Genomic DNA, 22,018 nt, shown 5'->3' with positions numbered 1-22,018 from the left:
ATATCCATCCCGAATATAGTAAAAAAAAATTAAAAAGAATACTTGCCCACATGACCAATTTTAATTAGGTAACTAAGTGGGCTGTACAAAAATTCTAAATTTTTTCTCTTTTTTTAATCTAGATAAGTACTTAAAAGGTCATTATAAATTGGTGTAAAAATTTGAAATACAAAGTGAAAGATAGAATCCAGTCAATATATTTGATAAAAAAGTAACCATTTATTGGAATATAGTTTAGCAGATAAAACATGATATAAACAACGAGAAACATATATATATATATAAACACAAAATGTCAACCAGAAGTTGTTTCTGTGGGTAAAGAAAGAAAAATTGTACAATTGGCCGCAAGCTGTGATAACTTTAGCATTGGGCTTTTCACTCGTCATTCTGAGAATAATCAACACACAAACTTTCCCGGAAAATCATACAACAAATTAAAGAGAAAATGAGATTTGGAGAGAACTGTCTGTTTTTTCTTCCAAAAACAGGGTAAAATTAATCAAATGGGTTAATTTAGTACTTTTTTTCTTCTTTTTCTCTCTATTCTTGAACAACAACGACAATAAGACAATGATAATAACAATATATGTACCACAATTCTAAGTGTAGAATTGGACGAGTTCATCGGCGGACCCCAATTGGGTGGCGGCATTTTCAAGCATCCACAGCAAGTGCTCGAACAGAACAACCTCGCAAGACACGACAAGACCCTGGTCGTCGGAATTGGCGGACGACTTGTCGACTAACTCTTGGAAGAGGGGGTGATGGACGACGTCGGAGGAGAGGAGGTAGCGGCGGCGGGACCTGCCGACGAAGACGGGGTGGAGGTGGTGGTTGTCGTTGTCGTTGTCGTCGAGGGCGGCGGAGGAGACGGCAGAGGAGGAGGTGGGGGTGCCGGTGCGGGAGAGCTTGGAGATGGAAGGCCAGCGTTTGATGGCGGATTTGAGCTTCGTGAGCCTACCGAGCTTGGCCATGGCGGTGGGGTTGGAGAATTTTGAGAATTTGAGAGAGAATTTGAAGGATGTGTAGTGTGAATTTGGGGATTTAGATCAGAATGGAAGGGAATTATAAAAGGGAAGAAGGAGAAGGAAGAGGACAAAAGGGAAGGTGGGACCAGGGATTCAAGAACACAGCTAAGCATGAAGATAATTATCAATAATATTTATAACAACAACAAACAAAATGCCTTCTTCTTCTTCTTCTTCTTCTTCCTCTTCCTCCTCCTCCTCCTATTCCTCCTTTTCCATATTCTTAGGCTTTTGCTATTATATTTACCCCAATGGTGGAAAATTTATTCAATCAAACTACCATATTCTAGGATGAGAATTCCCAAATTTACTGATTTAGTTAAGTTTTCATACACAATTGTCCTCTATGAACTCATATTTAAAGACATTAATTTCAGATATACATTTACTTATTCAAAGATGATTTGAAATCTTCTAAAATGAATACATTTCAATGTGTCGTTGAGATCAGACTTTTATACTAGAATCTATGTGAGAACACACCATCGTAATAACGTAATAATTTGCTATCTACACAAGAAGATAAAAAGTCGAATCAAATTTAATTAAAAACATCACGTTCTATCCATAGACATTTTTTTATTAACAAGAAGAAAATTTTGATTAACAAAATGTTCACACAAAATGGTTAAAATAAACCAAAAAAAAATTGAATACTAATAACAAAAAATGTTACAATTTATCCCGATCAAACCAAGCATTTACATCGAAATTGGTGCATCATTTCATGTTGTGTTTATATCCTTAACAAAAAAATAATTTTATTGCAATCTAAATATTGAGAAAAAGTACAAAAACTTTATAAAAACGAAAATTTGAAAGTAAAATAACTTTAGATATGAATTTTTTTTGGAGACCTATATATATACTTTTATATTAAGTTAAATTACAGAAAATACCTCTAAACTTTGTAGTTTATATGAGAAATAATTTCGTACTTTTAAAAGTTTCAAAAGTATCCTTAAACTAAAAAAAAAAAAACCTTTAAATACCTTTTCACTTTTTGGTTGTGTGTTCAACTGTCATGTTGGGAATTTTATTTTGGTTTTTTTCTTTTATATTTATTTCCGTCTTTTATATTTTATTTATTTTCTTCATTAATTTTGCTATTTACAAAAATAAATATATCATATTTATTTTTTTATTTTAATTTTGAATTTTAAAATTCTCCAATATATATTTCAAATTTCAACTCCCAAGTTGACACTTTTATTTTTCTTCTTTATATTTATTTCCATCTTTTATATTTTATTTATTTACTTCATTAATTTTTCTATTTACAAAAATAATTCTGCTATATTTATATTTTATTTAAATTTTGAATTTTAAAATTATCTAATATATATATATTTTAATGTTCAATTTGTATATTGATTTTTTTATATTTTAACTTTTGAGTATTAATTTTTATAATATGCATATTTATATATTATTTTAATTCTAATATTTCTTATATATCTGAAACCGAGTAGAATTTTACAATATAAAAATTATTGAGTTTTATGTCCTAAAACTCGTGGATAGTGGGTGCTATTAATTGACTGTCATCAGTAAAAGAGTTATAGATGTTAATTCAATAAATGTTATTCTATTGTTTTCTATTTTGTCTTAATAACACTAAATCCAATAAACTAACATCCAAGATTGTCTTATGAGTCTTGAACTGTATGTGAAGACATACATAGATCAATATTCAAGGTACAATCTAAAGGGTCTATAGTATAAAGATACGGCTGGGTACCTTATCCTTGTGACATTATGGATATGACCCACTTTGTATTTGATACAAACACAATGATCCAACGCATTCTTGTAGGTAACACGCGAATAGGGATATGTGGAGACATAGATGTTATTCAGTAAAAGAGTTATAGATGTTAATTCAATAAATGTATCTTATGGAATGAGTTTGCATAAGACCGGATCGTGAAATAGTAACTGCTAGATGTAACATCGTTAACTAGTTAGGTTTCTATTTCAATAGGATGACCTAGTCAACTTAGTCTTAATCCTGAGTATATTATGAACTCCCGTTCATGAGGGATTGTTCTTTGATTTGTATGAGTGAGGGTGGCCAATTCACCAACTCAATATGCATACCATTTTGGGGACAAGACTGAGTAGGAAGCAAGGAACATAATAATACAAGATGAAATTCACTATTTTTCGTCTTCAGGGTAAGTAGATGAGTATCCCTTAAATGGTGTCTCCGGAACTTGAACAATGGACCCTACCCTCTCATTAGCTCGAGAGAGGTTTCTGTTTATTGGATGGACCATAAACAGGTCGTTCATTAAATGTGCATTAGTACTTAAGAGACAGATGTAACCCAAGGGTAAAACGGTAATTTGACCTAGTTGGAGTTACAAATACTCGTGAAGGATTAACTTGTTGTTATTGGTCTATATCCGTGGATACATAAATATATCTGTATGAGAAGAGTGCAGTTGTGGGTCTTTAATGGAGTGTACCCATAGTTAACGAATATTGATTAATTTGGTTAATGAGTTTAGCCAATTAATCTGATATCATTGGAACTTCTGATCTACAGATTCATTAGGCCCCTTGTTAGCTCACTAAAAGATATTAAAGAGGGGTGATTTGAGTTATTCAAATCAATTTGAGAAAATTGTATATTAATATAATTAATATGTAATTGATTATAGATATGATGTATAATTTAAATTAAATTAGAAAGAAACATTTGAATAAGAATCAAATAATTAATTCAATTGAATTAGATTCACAAAAAATTAATTAATAGAGAGGTGTTGCACATATACATATGATGTTTATGATAATTAAATATATATGCGTTAAATGGGATTTAATGTATAAATAGTTATTTAATTAATTGTGCTAATTAATTAAATAAATGTTATTTAATTAATTATGCATAAGAAAAAATTAGAAAAAGAATAGGAGAAGAGATTGACCCTTCTTTATATAAAGTCTTCCTTGTGGCCCTTTTTGGGACACAACAAAACATAACAAAATTGCAAGCATTTATTGTGCAATTTTTTTCCCTAAGCCACAAGAGAAATCCTCTCTACTCTCCCAAAAAATCTTCCTCCTCACTCTCTTTCGATAGTTGTATACTACCTATTCTTCTATTGGAATCTTTGAGAATAACAAGGTTACTCTTGTAGTCGTGTTTAAGATTGTTCGAGGAAACATTCGTGTTTAAGATCGTTGGAGGAGTCGTTCGTTGGAACATTGAGAGGATCGTTCTAAGAGCTTGGGAATCTACAAAGATAAGAATGGTTCTATCCTTTTCCTATGGCATGCTATTTACATGTTTGTCCTACGTATATTCTGTTTTAGTTTACTATTTTTGTTTATGGAAAATCGATTTGCAGGATGCAAGGTGTTCACAACGTCTCTGCTGCGAGATCCGATCCCTTCACAAGTTTTGTTGACTAAGACATTCATTTAGCTTAACTTTAATATTTTACAACCATGACATTTAAGAAAAATGGCTCGAGTTAGAAATGAGAGTACCAATCAAATTTGAGCAACATATGAAAAATAGGATACAACTTTGTAATTATATTTAGTTTTCATCAAGATTTTTTGTATTAGATGATATAAATTTTTTATAATATCTTTTTTTATGTTTAATATATGACATATCTTCTTTATATATATATATAGTTTTATTTTTGTTTCTTTTTCTTTTTTTCAAGTAACAAGGAACATGAATAGTTATCAAACATACTCATGTTTTTTTTGTTCTCAGAAAAGAGGAATCTGGAAACAAAAAATAGAGAATGAAAAACAGAAAACAAGTAACGAGAACGTGATCAAACGGGCCTTTAGTTATTGTCTTTTTGTTCTTTATTTCTTTCTCCTTATTTTATTACATCTCGTACTCATGAATTCTATTTCAATGAAATAATTATAATTATTTTTCATTATGAACTAAATTCTTTAGGAGATTCAGTCTTTTGAATGCGCTAAAAAGCATAGAATGACTTGAGAAATTATGTAGCATTGCACCGACTCTTTTATACTATTTCTTTTGTTGAAGTTAAGGTTTATCTTGTTAATTTGAACTAGTCAATTAATTAAGTTAGCATGTTAATTGAGTCTTAATGTTGAAAAAGTTAAAGCAATATACAAAGTTAATAAAGTAATATAAGACTAAAGGCCGCTTAGACATATGACATCACGTGACCTTAGACATAAGGCAAAACATAGGGATAAAGGATTTGCAGGTAGTTGTTTAAGTTACAATCATCCATAACCATATGGATTTGAGTACTAAGACTTGTAAGGGTGCCTTGAAATTAATGTTGAATTGAAGTTAACATCTTGGTTCATAATTTGAAAGGCAGTGTGGTATTGTGGCTGCCATGCTCATGGTAGTTTGCTATCATTACTTATCCTTTGGAAAAAGGATACTCAAATACTTTTATCTTATTATTTGTTAACAGTGTTCTCTTGCACTTAACCATTAATTATTCCCTAAATTACGACAATCCATACACCTTTATTTATTACTCGCTAACAAATCACTATTTAAAAATAATAATTAAAACTCAAGATTTCATATATATTCTACATTTAATTTGCATTCCTAACTTTGTTACACCTATTTGAATTGAATGATTGAAATGGTTATACGACAAAATGGTGATGCTTTTATGTATGAATATGATTTAGACCAGAAATATGAAACTCATCATGATCTAATGATGGATATATATATTTAAAAGAACATTCACGTCCTTTGCCCCATTACAACTACTTGAATAACACAACTAATTGGTGTACCTTTTTCCTATATGAGTGTAATCAGAACCATAAATGTGAACCATCACGATCTAAGGTGGATATATCTTTGAACGGACAATCACGTCATTTCCCTGTTAAAACTATTTAGGTCAAAGTGGTTACACGATGAAGTATTCTTTTTGAGTATGAGTATGATTTAGACCATAAATATGAAATATATCTTTATATAAAGTCTAGATATGTTTAAATGGGCATTTATGGCCTTTTCCCTTAAAATTTCATAAATTTCTATATGGTCTTTCTCCTCAAATAATTACAACTATTTGTGTTAAACAATGGAAATGACTATTTCATTAATTAGAATATTTTTAAACTTCTTGTATGTATATTAAAATAAAACTATACATTTTACGTACATCACACATGTTATATTTCGTTAATTAGAATCTTTTTAAACTTCTTTTATGGATACTAAAATAAAACTATACATTTCACGTATATCAATATTATATTAAAAAAATTTAGAAAAAATTGGGATGAAAAGTAAGCTTAATATATATGAAGAAAAGTGACAAATGTCAAGAATTGATAAAATTTATAGTTTAACTCGGTTTAGTACTTCCTTTTCATAAATGATGAAATTTATAGTTTACTGAGATTAGTTTTATCTTAGATGATATCATCTTTTTGGCCCAAGATTTTAAGCATGTGTTGAATTTTCTTTTCGTAACTATGTTGATCTGAGAGCAGGTCTTCTTCTGTGGAAGACGGTGAGATTTTTCAGTGGGTAGATTTTGTAAGTTTGTCTCATAGCACTTTCAAATTTTCATTTTTCAAAATTAACACACTTTTTAAAGATTTATTAAACTAATTTTCTTGGTCCATCTTGACGAAATTGACTATCGAAATTTAGTTAAAAACAACTAACTTTTTCCAACTTGTAGATTGTTTTAAGTCTTGTCGGTACATCTCGGACAGATTACGCAACGAGATTCTACTAATTTTTATAAATATTATGTATTCTTCCTAAATCTTATATATTTTCAAATTTTCTCCTAATTAAGTTATCTTTACCAAATATTACATCAAATACTTTTTTAAATCTTTACCCCAATTTCTATTTTCGTAATTATATGAATTTTCAACTTTTTAAATGAATTTACTATTTATCCAAATGGATTGAAAGTGGTTGCATTTTGATTTTTAAATTTTTGGGAAAGATTAAATTTTGAAAAAAAAAAAAAAAACTTGTTAGATAGTCTTTTTGGGATTTAAAAAATAGGCAGTCTTATTGAAGTTTTATTTATTTTTTAGGGGGAACAAAAACTCAGTTTACTACTTCCTTTTCAAAAAAGATTACTTACAATAAGCTTTCTTCTTATTTTCTATTATATTTATGTATGATAGGAAAGGAAGTAGAAAACTGAAAAGAAAAACACACTTCTAGAATTATTTTATAATTATAGTAAAATATTATTAATTTTGAAATTAAGTTGAATTTTGCGAAAACAAATGTTTTTAAAATAGGAAAAAGTAAACACAAAAAAATTATTAATAAATAACTATAGTCTAAAATACAAAAATTAATTAATTAATTAATTAAATAAATAAATAACTTATTGTCAAACAGTACTAAATGATTTGATTACTTATTTTCTTCATTTTTTCCCAAGGGGATTATTAAAGCTCTCATGGACGGTTTATCCTCATTAAGACAGGAGACCTTGACTATGTGTTATACAAATCAAATTAACATGGCAGCTTTTTAAAAACCTTATCTTCTTATGTTTAGACAATCTTTTTATATATATGGTCGACATAATTAATCATTAATTAGGGCTAATTCGGTTCATTCTAAAAACTTATGACAGAATAAATTATTCTAAAAAAACTTGTGAGAAATAAATTAGTTTCTTTTGTTCCTAAACAATTGAGTTTCTGTTGCCATTATTTGATTTAATAATACAATTTAATTATTTTATATTTATTATTTAAGTTTAGTTTTAGTTTAAATTATAATTTTAATTGCATCTAATAGGTTCATGATCTACTTTACAAAAGTATCTAATAACTCTTTAAACTTTTAATGTTGCATGTCAATTCGGTCTGAACTTTATAAATTTTTATCTAATAAGTAACTAGCATATTTACCTTTTTAAATTAATGAATTTATTAGTTATAGAATTGAGATTTTGTGTCTAACGAAATATTAAATTATTAACTTTACATTCATAATGGGTTGTGATTTTATTTTAAACATGATAAATTGGTCAATAACTCGTTGGACCTAAAATTTAAAATTTCAAGATTTATTAGATGTAAGATTAAAAGTTCACAGACTTATCAAATATATTTTAAAGTTTGAAGACATATCACAAAAGTTTGAAATTTTAAATATATATTAACACAAACTGAATGTTTAGAAATTAGACCAGTAATTTAATCTAAATTTTAATTGAGTTAAAAAAATGTTTAATTTTAATTTTAATTTTCTCACAAGAAGCTAAAATTTAGTCAAACTCCACAAATTATCTTTACCATTACCATATTAAAATCATTTTAAGTTTTCTATTCATTCAATATATGATTTTGCTGTTTTATACTTGATGATTGTGTTAGCTTAACTGTATTCAATTTTAGTTTATTTGGAGACTTTTTGAGAAGGTAAAGAAAAATGTATAGAGGAAATTGGAAAGATAGCAATCAATTCACAAGATATTAGTAGATATAATATTGTAAAAGAATTTGTAGATATAACAAAATTTAGATTTTACTTTCGAAGTTTATCAATGACAGACTGTATCACTAGTGGGGTCTATCAATGATAAATCATAACACAGATAGATTTTATAATATTTATAATTCTTTAAAAATGTCGTTATATAATTAATTATTATTCTTAAAAGTGCTATCCAATGTAATTATTCATTAATTTAAATTTAAAGTCAAACAGTAGGACTAAATTGAAACTTTTAAATTTATAGGGATGGAACTAAAGTTAAGTCGAAATTATACGGAAGAAAATTGTAATTTAGACTTGAAATTTATATTTATTTATTTTCTTAAAAATATGATTGTCCTTCAAAATCATATTATTTCATAAGTAGAGTGTAAAAATATTAAATATTGAAACTTGATTGAGAATGGGAATGAGTGTTGATTGATAATTATGTGTAGACATCTCATTTAGAATGATTGAAGATTAGGGCAAGAAGTGGGTTATTAAGACAAGACAATCAATGATGTTGTTGGCCTCTAATTCCATAAAAAAGACATAAAAAAAATATAAAAAAAAAATAACCAAATTTAATCAATTAGATTACCAATTAAGGTTGTATATTATAATGGTTGAGCAAGATCCAACCAATATTTGGATTTAATAATTCATATAAGTTAAGGTCCACATGTGAATCAAAAGTGTGAAGTATAAGCCATAGAACAAAGCACAATAAATCAGTTGTGGGTTGGGAGGGAATAATAATTAATAAGAAGAACAAGTTAATTATTATGTAATTGTAATAATATATATATATATATATATATATATATTTTGGTTGTGAAATCTTGTTCAACAAAACAAATTATGCCCTCAATTTGGCCCTTTTCTTTTTTCTTTTTTCTCCCAATTGGAAAAAGAAAATGTTAGGTTGTTAAGGTACAAGTAGCCAACTTTTTCCTACTCCTTTTTTCTTCTTCCTTCCCCCATCTGCCCAATGCCCAATGGATTTCTTTCTATCTCCTTTCAACATTTCAATTCTTTACTTAGCTTTTAGGCTAGCATTATATTGTACATGTAACCATAATAATTGTGAAATTTTCACTCTTTTGTTTATAATTTTTTTAAAATAAAAACAAATGTTAAATCAAACGTAACTCAATTGGTATATAAATGTAATATTAATCATGAGCTCTGTGGTTTGAATATACTCAAAATAATAGTAATAAAATAAAAACAGGATTTTTTCCTTTTCTAATAATGATAATCAAATAAAAGCTTATCCATACTTTTTTATCCTTTTCATCTTCTAAAATAAATTATATTGTTGGGAATTAAATTTACCTTAAATTTGACTAAATAAATCATCAACATGGCCAAAATAAATGCAACTTTCGGGCATCAAATTATTGTTTATAATTTATTTAATAATTTTGATGTAATTTTAATATTTTTTTAAAATTTTATCCTTTTCCATGATATATTTATGTCAATTTGATAAGATAATGACGTGGCATTAAGGTTTCATATGGGAAGCTATCTTAAGTTTTACTTTTACGTTTTTCTGGATGAATTATGATGAATTGAAATTTCGCCTTTGAACTTTTTCTTTCAAGTCTAGTCAAGAGAGTTTCCTAAATTTTGTAATTCATATATTGAGTTTGCATGTCTAGAACATTATTCAAGTGGGACTGATCATTTTATATATCTTGTAGAGTGTTTGAATCGTAGACCAAAAAACTTGTTCTTTATTTCAAGATTTTTGATCTTAAGACAATTCGTTCTCATCTAATCTTTAGGACTGAAATCGAATTTATTTTAGAGTTTAATGTTTGACGATTAAGGATTCACATATCCAAAAGATTCTTAAATTCCAATGCGTATCAAACTTAGTAATAGTTAAAACTCATTCTAGTCCCTCCTTCTCTCGAGGTATTTGATTCAAATCTCAGTATCCTAATCAATCACATAATTTTTTTTAATCTTTTGGAGGATATGGTTTTAGCTACAGAATCAAGCATACAGACCCCCTATTTAGATTCTTTTTTAAACACTTCATTCTAAACATTTTCTACACATTCATAGAATCTAATTCCCTCATATAACATGATAGACAGATAAAATCCTGCATCTTCTCTCCATGATCTATGGTCACTCTGCACCCACCTCAATTCTTTTGGCCATGGTAAATAATAGAAAATTACTATTTACTTCAAATACTTTTAAATTACGTTTTCAGAGAAGTTATACATTGACGAGAATGTGATTAGAGTACTACGTCCGTTAAAAAAGAAAATTGGATAATATCTTCATTGTTATAAAACTATTATGAGTGAAACTAAAAGTAAACCTATAAAGGTTTATGTTCAAAAAAATAAACAACTATCAGACATATACCATCGTAGAGATGTATATGATGGTTGGTCCAGTAATACCACGAAATATATATTATGGTATTACGATATTTTGTTAGCGTTGAAATTACTAGATTGGACATATTGAGATATAAAGAGAGAATAACACAGACAACAAGCTTGATCATCTACTTGGTGGTCCAAAAAAAAAAAAGAGATGGAAATGGATGTATGGGATTTGAACATTAATTAAAGAGATGAGACAGAAGAAGTTAATTTCCACCGAATCTAAAACCGGCCTATTGCCTGTGGTCCAACTCACCCGTTTCTTTCATCATACTAATGTGTTATACAAACATGTAGCTTACCTTATTCAACTAAATCATGTCCCCCTTGCCTCTATTTCCCTTCACTACCATGTTTTTCCGTTCCAATTCCATCCATGTCAATACCTACGACATGTTCGATATATACCAAATGAACGTTTCATTCACGATTAGAGAATGTTAGATTCAAAATTAAGTTCCTATGATTGAGTTACCGAAAAGGAGGATGCACCTTGTTGGTATACGTGATAACTTCCAATTCTTTTAAGTTTTTATTAACCATGCATTCATATCTTTGTAATCTCTTTCATTCATGTCCCCTCCTAAATTCGGAGGTTATATTTATGGTCGGTAGTTTTTTCTTTGATTTGGAGTTTTTCTATATTAATTCTTATGTTTCTAATTTTATTGTTTTTTCGACTATTTTTATGTTTCTTCTGATAATAGTGAGAGGTTTTTTCAATAGAGAAAATGAAAGAGAATTGTTTGTTACTTAATTTGTCTTAAACTTTTTTTTCGAAAAGAAAGGTTAAGATATGGTTTTTTTTTTCCTCCAAGTTACCCTCTTTAGTTTCTTAAATATGGTAAATTAATTACCTCCCTCTATAACAAAAATTGAAAGGAAATTTGTTGACCTCCAAGTTGGCATAAACATAAAGATGTGGGTGTGAAGCACAAACAACTTCTCACCACTAGAAAAGCCCTGAGATTTTAAAATGAATAAACAAAAAGGCCATGAAAAAGGTTGAACCTATATATATATCTCTGTGTGTAGCCAATTTGGTGATTATAAACAATGAACTTCTCTCTCTTCTTTATCCAAAGCCTTGAGTAAAGGGTTAAAAATGGGGTTGGGGAAGCAATAATAGAAGATTTGGGATCCCCACTAAGATTTGTTCAGTCAAAACTCCATGTGCTACACCACCCCTTCACCATGTGCTTAAATAGAGATCAATAACAAACCTTGCTGTTTTCAAGTCTAAATTAAAAAGACATCAAAATCAATGTTGATTTGGTGGGATTTAATTCATGTGCCATTACAAGATTATTAAAATTTTCAATTTTTTAAGGGATAAATAATTTACATATGAAACCTCCAAGAAGAAGGCTATATATTAATATTACTAAAAATGGAGTGTTGATGCCAAAATCTAGACGGAAAAAATGTACTTGGTCTCCACGTGACAGTAATGGTAAATTTATAATTTGGAGGAAGAATATGACATGCAAGAAGGAAAAATCTACACATCTCCAATGCTTAAGTCATAAAGTTTAGTTATGCAGTAAGTAGAGAGTTTGAGTATTAGAATTGATTTTTCTCTTGAGTCACAATAATGTTACTGAAAGAGTTAACAATACACATGCAGAAGTAATTAGGATCATAAGCACTCTAACTACAGCAATTTTGAGGATTAAGTATGCATGTTAATAATAAGAAAATAGGGTTTGAGATTACAATAACTTTTGTAGAAACTCAAAATGATGTAACTTCTTGGTTAATTTTGATCACGAATATCTCGTGGACCACTGTTAGAGTCTTTTCCACTATATTCCATTTTTTAATTTAAATTTCATAAATTTAAATCAAAATAGATTTTAATTTAATAATCTAAATTTTAATTTTAAATAAAATTAATTTCTTTTAAAATAATTTTAAACAAAATTAATTATAATAATTAATTAAACAATTTAATTAATTAAATTAGTTTAATATCAAATAATCAGTATAATTGAAAAAAAAGAAATTTGGGTGCTTTCTTTCTTTTCACTTTTATATTCGCTTCTTTGGTTCCTCGCCTATGGGATGCTCGTTGGTTCTACGGTTGCCCATGACGGGTAAATCCTCCAGCCCCCCAAATATCCTGCAGCCCAGCCATAACTCTTGGCAAAATGTGAGTTTGCAGGTCTCATATATCGGTCAAATGGGGTACCCCGATGGAGACATGAGGCTCAATTTAGTTGCCGCCTACTCATTAACAATGAAATGAGCAAACGATTTTTTCATAAGTAACTTAGCGCATGTGTGTCAAGTAATCCAGAGGGAAAACAAGATAAAAGGAAAGATCATGCAAGCAATGAGCCAACATAAAGAACCGCGCGTGCATACCAACTGGGTCCCTACGAGGTGATCAGTANGAAAGATCATGCAAGCAATGAGCCAACATAAAGAACCGCGCGTGCATACCAACTGGGTCCCTACGAGGTGATCAGTATGTACCGTAATCGTCTTCTTTGCCTTATGACCATGCCAATTTGCATGGCGGCTCACCTATAAATAACCTTATCGCCCGAACATGAATTACTATTCATGTGTAATATTTAAATCACATTTAAATATTTTCCAACATGAGCTAGCAGAGGGACCTAATGGACTTATATATCAAGAGCTCCAACGGTCCGGGATTAATCGGCTAAACTCTTTAACCTAATTAACCAACATTTGTTAACTATTGGGACACTCCACTAAAGCTCAGTAGCTAAACTCTCACTATAAATATATTTCTATCCACTTGATTTAATCATGATTAGTAAGTCGATTCTTCATAGGTTGTTCGTAATTGCAGTTAGGTCAAAATTACCATTTGATCCATGTAATTACATCTTGTTCCTTAAGTTCCACTGATCCTCTAATGAATAGTTGGTTTGTGATCCAATCACCAAACTGAGTCCCTCTCGGGCCAATGAAAGGGTGGGGTCTCTTGTTCAAAATCCGGATCAGTACTTAAGAAAACAACCTATCTACTATCCCTAGAATCAGGTAGGAGTGAGTTCCATCTTGTAAGACTATGTCTCCAATTATCTATCCAGTCTTACTCCTAAAATGGAAGGCTTATTGAGTTGGCATGTTAAGTCACTTTCACCCATGCAGATTAAAGGATAATCCCGAATAAACAGGGGTTCATAATTAATTCGACATTAAGATCGAGTTACCTAGGTCATCGAATTAAAATAATCAATCTTATCAATAAACAACGTTATAAAGTAAAAGTGACTATTTCATAGTCCGGTCTTATGTAAACTCATTGCATAGGATGCCTCCACTCGCATGTCTCTACATGAACGATTCAGGATCACATTGTTTGTATCAAATATAAAGTGGGTTGGATCTATTATGTCCCCAGGATAAGGTACCTAGCCTAATCCCTATACTATAAAACATTTTGGCTATTATTCTTACTTGATCCACTTTTACGTCTCCACATAAAGTTTAATTATTCATGCTATAACTAGGGGTTCTTAGTTTATTGGATTTATGGTTAAAATTCACTTATTCAATAACATTTTCATTGAATAACCTCAATAACAACTTTATTGTAAAATAAAATATGTTTATAGTTTACAAACCACGAGTTTTAAGACATATAACCCAATAGTTATAGTGAAATCCTAACTTAGGGCATTCATCTCAGAGCTTCCAAGTCATATTAGGTTATACCTCAAGTGAAATGGGTCATGCTATGTCATGTTCATCAAATTTGGAAGCTCGACCTTGGCTTCATCCTTAGCCAAGGTTGAGGGTGAGGAGGTTGTTTGGGCTTTTGACCCAAACTATCTTCTTCTCAAGGCCAAATAGTCTGTAGTACGCTCATTCATCAAACGGAGAGGGTCGACCTCGACTTCATTCTTGGTCGAGGCCGTGACTGAGGAGGTTGGTTTGAGCTTTTGATCCAAACTATCTTCTTCTCAAGGTCCAAATAGGTCATAATATGCTCCATTCACCAAATGGAAAGGGCTTTGGTTGAGGCCAAGGCTGATAGGGCTTCTTTGGCTCAAGCCCAAACTAGCCCTTTTCTTTAAGTTCATCATATCCTCTTTGGTCCGGTTGCTAGTATATTCACTATCGTTTTCCTAGTCCGATAGCTTTATCTTCTTCTATATGTCGCTTCTGTCCTTTAGCCCAAAAGTCATCCATAACATAGAGTATGAAGATTTGGTTGTCCGACTGTTAGTTACATCCTCATGTTGAAAATACAATTTTTTTTTTTTAATATACTTGGTTGAGTTATTAGTAAATATAGAAATTTAAAGTAATGTAATATTGATATATATATTGATAAGTTTCCAAATAAATTTTACAAGGAAAACTGACAAAGACATTATTGATTAATTAAGGAAACATAAAAACAGTAAGGAGAGAAATAATATAGACAGTGCAATATTCTGTATGAGAAGTGCTTGGGAGACATAATTTTCATAAGATGTTTGGATTATTGCCAATCTCATGTGTCATGTAATAAGGGACACGGTTTCTATCTTGTCCAAAACTTTGTTTATAGTTTTGTTCTCTTCATTTCCCTAACAAAATATCACTAGCCGACTATATATATATATATATATATATATACATATATTTAAAAAATGAATTTGATTTTATTATTATTTTTTTTTGTATTTTGTTATAACAACAATTAGTATGCATGAACTTAGGATTAATTAATATTTAAGTACTTAATTCAGATTGATTGATATTTAGAGGACACTAAATTTTATTTGTTACTGTTTTGTATTTAATTAAATTGTTTTTTTTTTAATCCAATTACGGTGTTTTCTTAAAACAGTATTTAATCCTTTTTAAAGAAATTTTTTTATCCAAAATTAGATAAACTATTCATGGAGTGGATTCATTCATTTGCAAAATAATATTGCTGCCAGTGGCAGTTATGGGCCTGAGAGAAGAAATGGGCCACAATCCTCCTCGTACGGCCCAGCCTAGACGGTGTGTAAAAGAGTCGAAGGCGGTTCTAGTACCGCTTAAGAAATCCCAAGGCAAGGCTTGCCGATGCGCTTAAGGGTTGGACCCACAACTCTTATGCCATGTAAAATGTCAGATTCTCATTGAAATCATTTCAAATTGAGGCCACGTTTATTGGGGAACATAGGTCTATTTCAATTGACTCGAGAAAAAATTATTTGATAAAAATTATTAAAAATACGTTTCAAAAGTTATTTTGAGTGATTATCAAATATTTTTATTTTTTCTTAAAATGACTTATTTTTTAAATTAAATACTTGAAGATGCATTCTAAACACAACTATAATCAATCAACGATAATCTAAAAATGAACTTTATTTGATTATGCTTGGTATTGTTTATTTGTATTTAGTAAACTTATATTTGGAGTCTACTTCCAAATCTGTAATAAAAAAACGCAAATTGATTGACAAGTAGATGATGCTCAATCCAATTGCAATTACACTAATATCATTATTGTTACTATTAATTACCATTGTTGTAAGTATTAAGCATGAGAATTATGAATTTGTCATATCTACTATTATTGTTACCGTTACCGTTATTGTTTGGCCCTAAATGGTAACGATAAAAATAAATGCGATAGACTCATAATTTTAAGCAAATGTGATAAAAAAAACAATTCAGTTATGTTTTCAACTGTGGTTCATTACAATTGATCTGTCAATGGAATCTCATTACAGTTACACCAATTTTCATTACAAATTGGTAAACATGGCTTTGATGATTTGAAATTCTCAAAGAGACGAGGATGCTCCAATTTTTATATTTTTAATAAACTTATGGCCTATTTGAATTGACTAGGAAAAAAATATATTTTTTTCCATTTTCATTTAATAAAAATTGCTTAGAATAAACACTCATGTATTTAGTTACACTTTCTCAAAAGTAATTTTATATATAAGTTTATTTGATTTTATATATACTAAAAATATTCCTATCAATATCAAATTACAAAAGATAGTTATTAAAAACTATAAACTAATAATTTTACAACACTTTCATTGGCTGAGTTTTTTTTTAGTATATGATTGGTTTAATTGGTCATTGTAGTGAGTTGCTTAGTGTTGGTCGTCAGAGATAAGTAATGTAGTTGGTCACTAGAGCTGGCATTGGAAGTAGTCGTTGCTAGAGTGGGTTAATTTGCTAGAAGTGGTCGTTGGAGTTGGTAGTCGGTAGTGGTCAACGAAGTCATCGTGCAGTGGTGGTCACTAAAGTTGGTTATCAGTGATGCTCACTAGAGTTGGTCGTTGGACGTGGACACTGATGGTGGTCGCTGGAGATGGTTGTCGAAAGCTTCGTCGGTGTAGGTTGTCGATGGTGAACAACGACAACCATGGAAGTTAAATAATATAATTTATTTAACACATTTCTTTATATAGATTCAATATGCAACAACCTAATCACAATATCCCTTCATTATTTAACGATTATTGTCCAACTCTCCACTTAGTAAGGATTCAAATGAAACTATAAATATACAAGAATATCAAATGGTATCAACATTTTGTTCATTGATTCTAGGCTGGAAATTGATTAATGTTAATGTTGGATTATGTTTTAAGTTTAACACTAGTTTGAATAAATGTTATGATTTAATACGTTCAACTTAGAGGTTTGAGCTCTAAGGCAGATGTAAAACCAAACCTCCATGGCCTCTAATCTTCTATTCTTAATGATAATTTTTGAGAGATTTAAATCATAACTTAAAAAAGTAGAGGTATTTGTTAACATAAGATAAAGTTAAGAAGGAGTATTATATATATAAAAACACAGTTGACGCTGGTAGAACACGTGTAAGCAGGAGAAGACGTGTGAACGAAGAGGATTTTTCCAGACGCTTCCATTGCATTCTCAAACACCCTCTCGAATTTTCGTTGCTCTTCTTTTTAAATTCATCTCCAACCTCTCTTTCTACACGGATTTTTCCATTCTACGCCCAATTTTGCTTCTCTTCAAGTTTCTATCTCTCACACTCACAGGTATATGCCTTTCTTCCATTCAAATCTGCTTCTGTTTGTTTCATGTTAATCGAGAATAATGTGTTTTGATTCTGATATTTCCAGGGTAATATCAGTGTTGTGTTGTGTTGTGTTGCTTTGGAATCATTTGAGGTAACAATATGAGCAGGGTCGCCGATTCGAATTCATCCAACGGCCATTTGGTACAGGCCGTGAGCACCCTCTTCCCTTTCCCTGAAACTCTTGAGAAATTTGTGTTCAGTTCCGGTGCTCATGATGCTCGTGACCCAAAATCCATCTCCACCATTCCAACTGATATCTTGGACACTCCCACCGAATACATTTTCTATATGGACCTCCCTGGCCTCTCCAAATCTGACGTTCAGGTAATCTTCTACTTCATATTTGTTTGAATTGAAAGCTGAAATTCATCTGGTTTTAGGGTAGCTGAACTAGACATTTTATGTATTACTGCCTTGATTGCTCTGAATTTTTCATGATCTGATCGAGTGAGACTGGTTGAGATGGTTAATTACAGAATAGTTTAATTATTTATTTGAATCTGAATTGGGATATAATTAGGTGTTTGCGTGGAATTGTGAAAGAAGCAAAACATCTTTAGATGATATGTGTTGAGGAACAAGAGATGTGAGGTTTTGTAAGAACATTTTTCAAAAGAATATATATATATATATACACTCCCTCTAATTTTAGTTAGTTGAGATTAGCATTTGAATGTATATTCATAAAACCTTTGTTCTCCCTTTCATGTTATAATGTTTATTTAATGAATGGGATCTCTTGCACAAAGTACATACAAATACTTCTTCCCTTCCCTTCATATTCACTTCGTTAGTGTGGAGAGAGGCTACATGCTTCCTAAGTAATGTAGATATGACTTCTTCATATCTCCACAATGATATGAATTTATTTTTAGAATCACTGCAAAGGTCTCTTCTTAAGGGGTTTTAATTATAAATAGTTAATAGTTAATGGTTTGAACCATTATGACATATAATTAACTACCATTTCGAATTTTACATTGTTTATTTATTATTCGTTTCTTTGTTTACTATTTTCTACATAGATTAAAACAATCTAGATCTAAACAAGACTATTAGAATCTAAACTAAAGTAGTCTGGACTACAGTTATTATTGATTACCCGTTATAATAACTAATTCAATGTCTCAAACACTCCCTAAATGATAACATTGATGTGAATGACAGTGAATGAGAGGAAAACCATAAAGTTGAAGTAGGATGTTTTTCCTTAACTTGGGTTGGTGATGAAGGACCAGGATGTGTTCTATAGGTTGTGCAACTGTGTATTTGAGTTGTAAGGAGGTTGGTGATGAAAAAATGGTTTTGATCACAGGTGACGGTGGAAGAGGAAAACACACTAGTGATTCGGAGTGGAGGGAAGAGGAAGAGGGAGGATGGTGAGGAAGAAGGGTGCAAATATCTGAGGCTTGAGAGGAAGGCACCACAGAAGACGATGAGGAAGTTCAGGCTGCCAGAAGATGCGGATTCGTCGGCCATTTCTGCCAAGTGCGAGAGTGGAGTGTTGATGGTGGTTGTGCGGAAGCTGCCTCCACCTCCAAAGCCCAAAACGGTGCAGGTCACAATCGCCTGAAGCTCACAATTTCCCCATCGCAGCCACTGGTGTTGAGCAGGAAGTAAGGACGTTGTATGTTACTTAGTTTTTTGGTCATGGTGGGCATTTTGTATAATGAACTGGATGGGGTGTTGTAATTTTTCCTCCTCGTCTCTTCTGCCAATGGAACTTGAAAGAGTTAAAAAGAGTACTTTTAGTTTAGTTCATCAGGATGATTGTGTCATTCCAAGATAGTGTTCGTCAGAAAATGATAGTGTACATGAATTTTCTTAAAAGGTCGATGAGGAAAGAGAGATTATTTCTATCTTTAAGATCCATAATCGAATCTAACTAACTAGATGGAAGGATTAAAGCATACATTCTAAAAAGAAAGCACAAGATTTGGGAGTGTTTTAAATTTATGAAATTTTTCATTCAAAAAAAGAACTAAAGTACAACATTGATATTAAATGAAAGATCCTTTTTCACTTAACTAGATTACAATTATAATAATAGGAGATTCAAACACGGACTATTAAAAATGTCTCAAGAGTTCTTTTTTATGCTTGCATCATTTTTACTGATCTGTAAAGCAAAGTTTTTGAAAGTGGTCTGTCTTCTTCCAAAGTAAATCTCTCTTCTAAAGATGTCAAAATGGTCGATTTCTCTTAAAATTGTAAATACTTCAAAGCGTTTATACGTTCTTCATTATATGTATTATTTTGTAGCCATTAAGGAGATTTGGGAATTGGGTTAGGTTGGATTGAAGTACTCATAGAATCAATCTAATTGATGGGTTGTAAATTTCTATCACCAAATAACTTTTATTAAAAAATAATCAAATTTCGAATCTCTATTCTAAAATGAATTAAAATATCAATATGTAAAAATTTAATTGAATTATTTTTATATAAACAAAAAGAATAATGAAATTAAATAAAATTAATATAAATATTCANAAATAAAATTAATATAAATATTCAAATATATAGTTGTATTATATAGAAGTAAATAATGAGTTCTGAGTTCATTTAGATTATTTTAAGGGAATTCATAAATTAATCTAACTCATAAAATTTTCATTTATTTTAACCGGTCGAATTGAGTTGATCGATTTTTTTTAAGTCATCGATTTTTTTAGCATCTCTAGTAACTATATAACAAGATTTTACGGTGATCGGACAAATGACTAAAAGAGAATTACATTTTAGAAAACTGACTAAACTGAATTTTGTTTGGGAAGCCATGAATGGGAGTTGACAAAACATTATTGCATTGAGAGATGCAAGTGAACATAATCATATTGGGTTTTATATCTTAAAATTAGTGGTTTGTAAATAATAAATTTATTCTGTACATTAATAAAGTTGTTATTGAAGTTTGATTCAACAAAGTTGTATTGAATATATGAATTGCTTATTTCCTTTTAGAAATAAATTCAATAAATTAAAAGATCCATGATTATTACATTAGTACTTGAACTTTATGTGGAGACATAAAAGTGGATCAGGTTCAAGTAAATAGTCTAAATGATCTATAATATATAAATAAGGTTGGGTGCCTTATTCTAGTAATACCATCAAATGCGGTCCACTCTGTAGTTGTTACAAAGAGTTCTAGAATGCTATAGACGAAGTGATCCTGATTCGTACATGTAGTGACATGAGGAATGGGAGCATCCTATGCAATTAGTTTGCGCAAGATCGGACTAAGAAATAAGTCACTCTTACATTATAACGTTGTTTACTGTTTAAGACTGACTATTTCACAACGATGACCTAGGTAACTTGACCTTAATCCTGAGCTAACTATGAACTCCTATTTATTCGAGATTATCTTTAGCTTTGCATAGGTGAAGGTTGGCTCAACAGCGTCGACTCAATAAGCCTCCTATTTCAGGGGTAAGACCATGTAGATAGTTAGAGACATAGGGTGCAAGATGGAATACACTCCTACCCCTACCCACTTCCAGGGATAGTAGAGAGGTTGTTCCCTTAAGTGCTAACTTCGAGTCTTGAACAAGGGACTCCACCCTCTCAGTGGCTCGAGAAGGACTCGGTTTGATGATTGGATCACAAACCAATTGTTAGAGAATCAGTGGGACTTAAGGAACAAGAGGTAATCTCGAGAGTAAAACAGCCTTTTAACCCACCCATTATTATAAATAACCTATGAATGGTTAACTTACTAATCATGGTTATATCGAGTGGACACAATATATCTACAGTGAAGGGAGTGCAACTACGGGCTTTATGGAGTGACCTGATAGTTAACGAACAGGGGTTAATTTGGTGTAAAGAGTTTAGCCAATTAATCTTGGATCATTGAAGACCACGATCTGTAGGTCCACTAGGTCCCCCTACTAGCTCACAAACGGATTAGCCATAGAGTAACGTGATAAGTTGATTTGAAATGTTCAAATTAGAATTAAGGGAATTAGTTATTATATGTGATATAATTACACGTTTAATTTTAGAATTAAACAAAATTAGAGAATCAATTAATATTTAAATATGATTTAAATATTAAGTTCATGAATAGGAT

At 30.5% G+C, this 22,018-nt stretch overlaps 2 protein-coding genes across 2 annotated transcripts; one reads left to right on the top strand and one right to left on the bottom strand.

Annotated features, from left to right (window-relative positions):
- Window positions 1–254: 254 nt before the first annotated feature.
- Window positions 255–1,114, bottom strand: LOC120088150 (auxin-responsive protein SAUR78-like). Its single transcript, XM_039045256.1, has one exon. The coding sequence runs from the start codon at window positions 975–977 to the stop codon at window positions 603–605; it is 375 nt and encodes a 124-aa protein (XP_038901184.1). The 5' UTR covers window positions 978–1,114; the 3' UTR covers window positions 255–602.
- Window positions 1,115–17,744: 16,630 nt separating this feature from the next.
- Window positions 17,745–19,806, top strand: LOC120072185 (17.4 kDa class III heat shock protein). The gene is made up of 3 exons (XM_039024596.1): window positions 17,745–17,899; window positions 17,984–18,264; window positions 19,256–19,806. Exons 2-3 carry the CDS (start codon window positions 18,040–18,042, stop codon window positions 19,511–19,513), a joined length of 483 nt encoding a protein of 160 aa, XP_038880524.1. The 5' UTR covers window positions 17,745–17,899; window positions 17,984–18,039; the 3' UTR covers window positions 19,514–19,806.
- Window positions 19,807–22,018: the final 2,212 nt, after the last annotated feature.

Source organism: Benincasa hispida, chromosome 1 (assembly GCF_009727055.1).
Source record: "Benincasa hispida cultivar B227 chromosome 1, ASM972705v1, whole genome shotgun sequence".
Lineage (NCBI taxonomy): Eukaryota > Viridiplantae > Streptophyta > Magnoliopsida > Cucurbitales > Cucurbitaceae > Benincasa > Benincasa hispida.
This window is presented reverse-complemented; position numbering and strand designations above follow the sequence as displayed.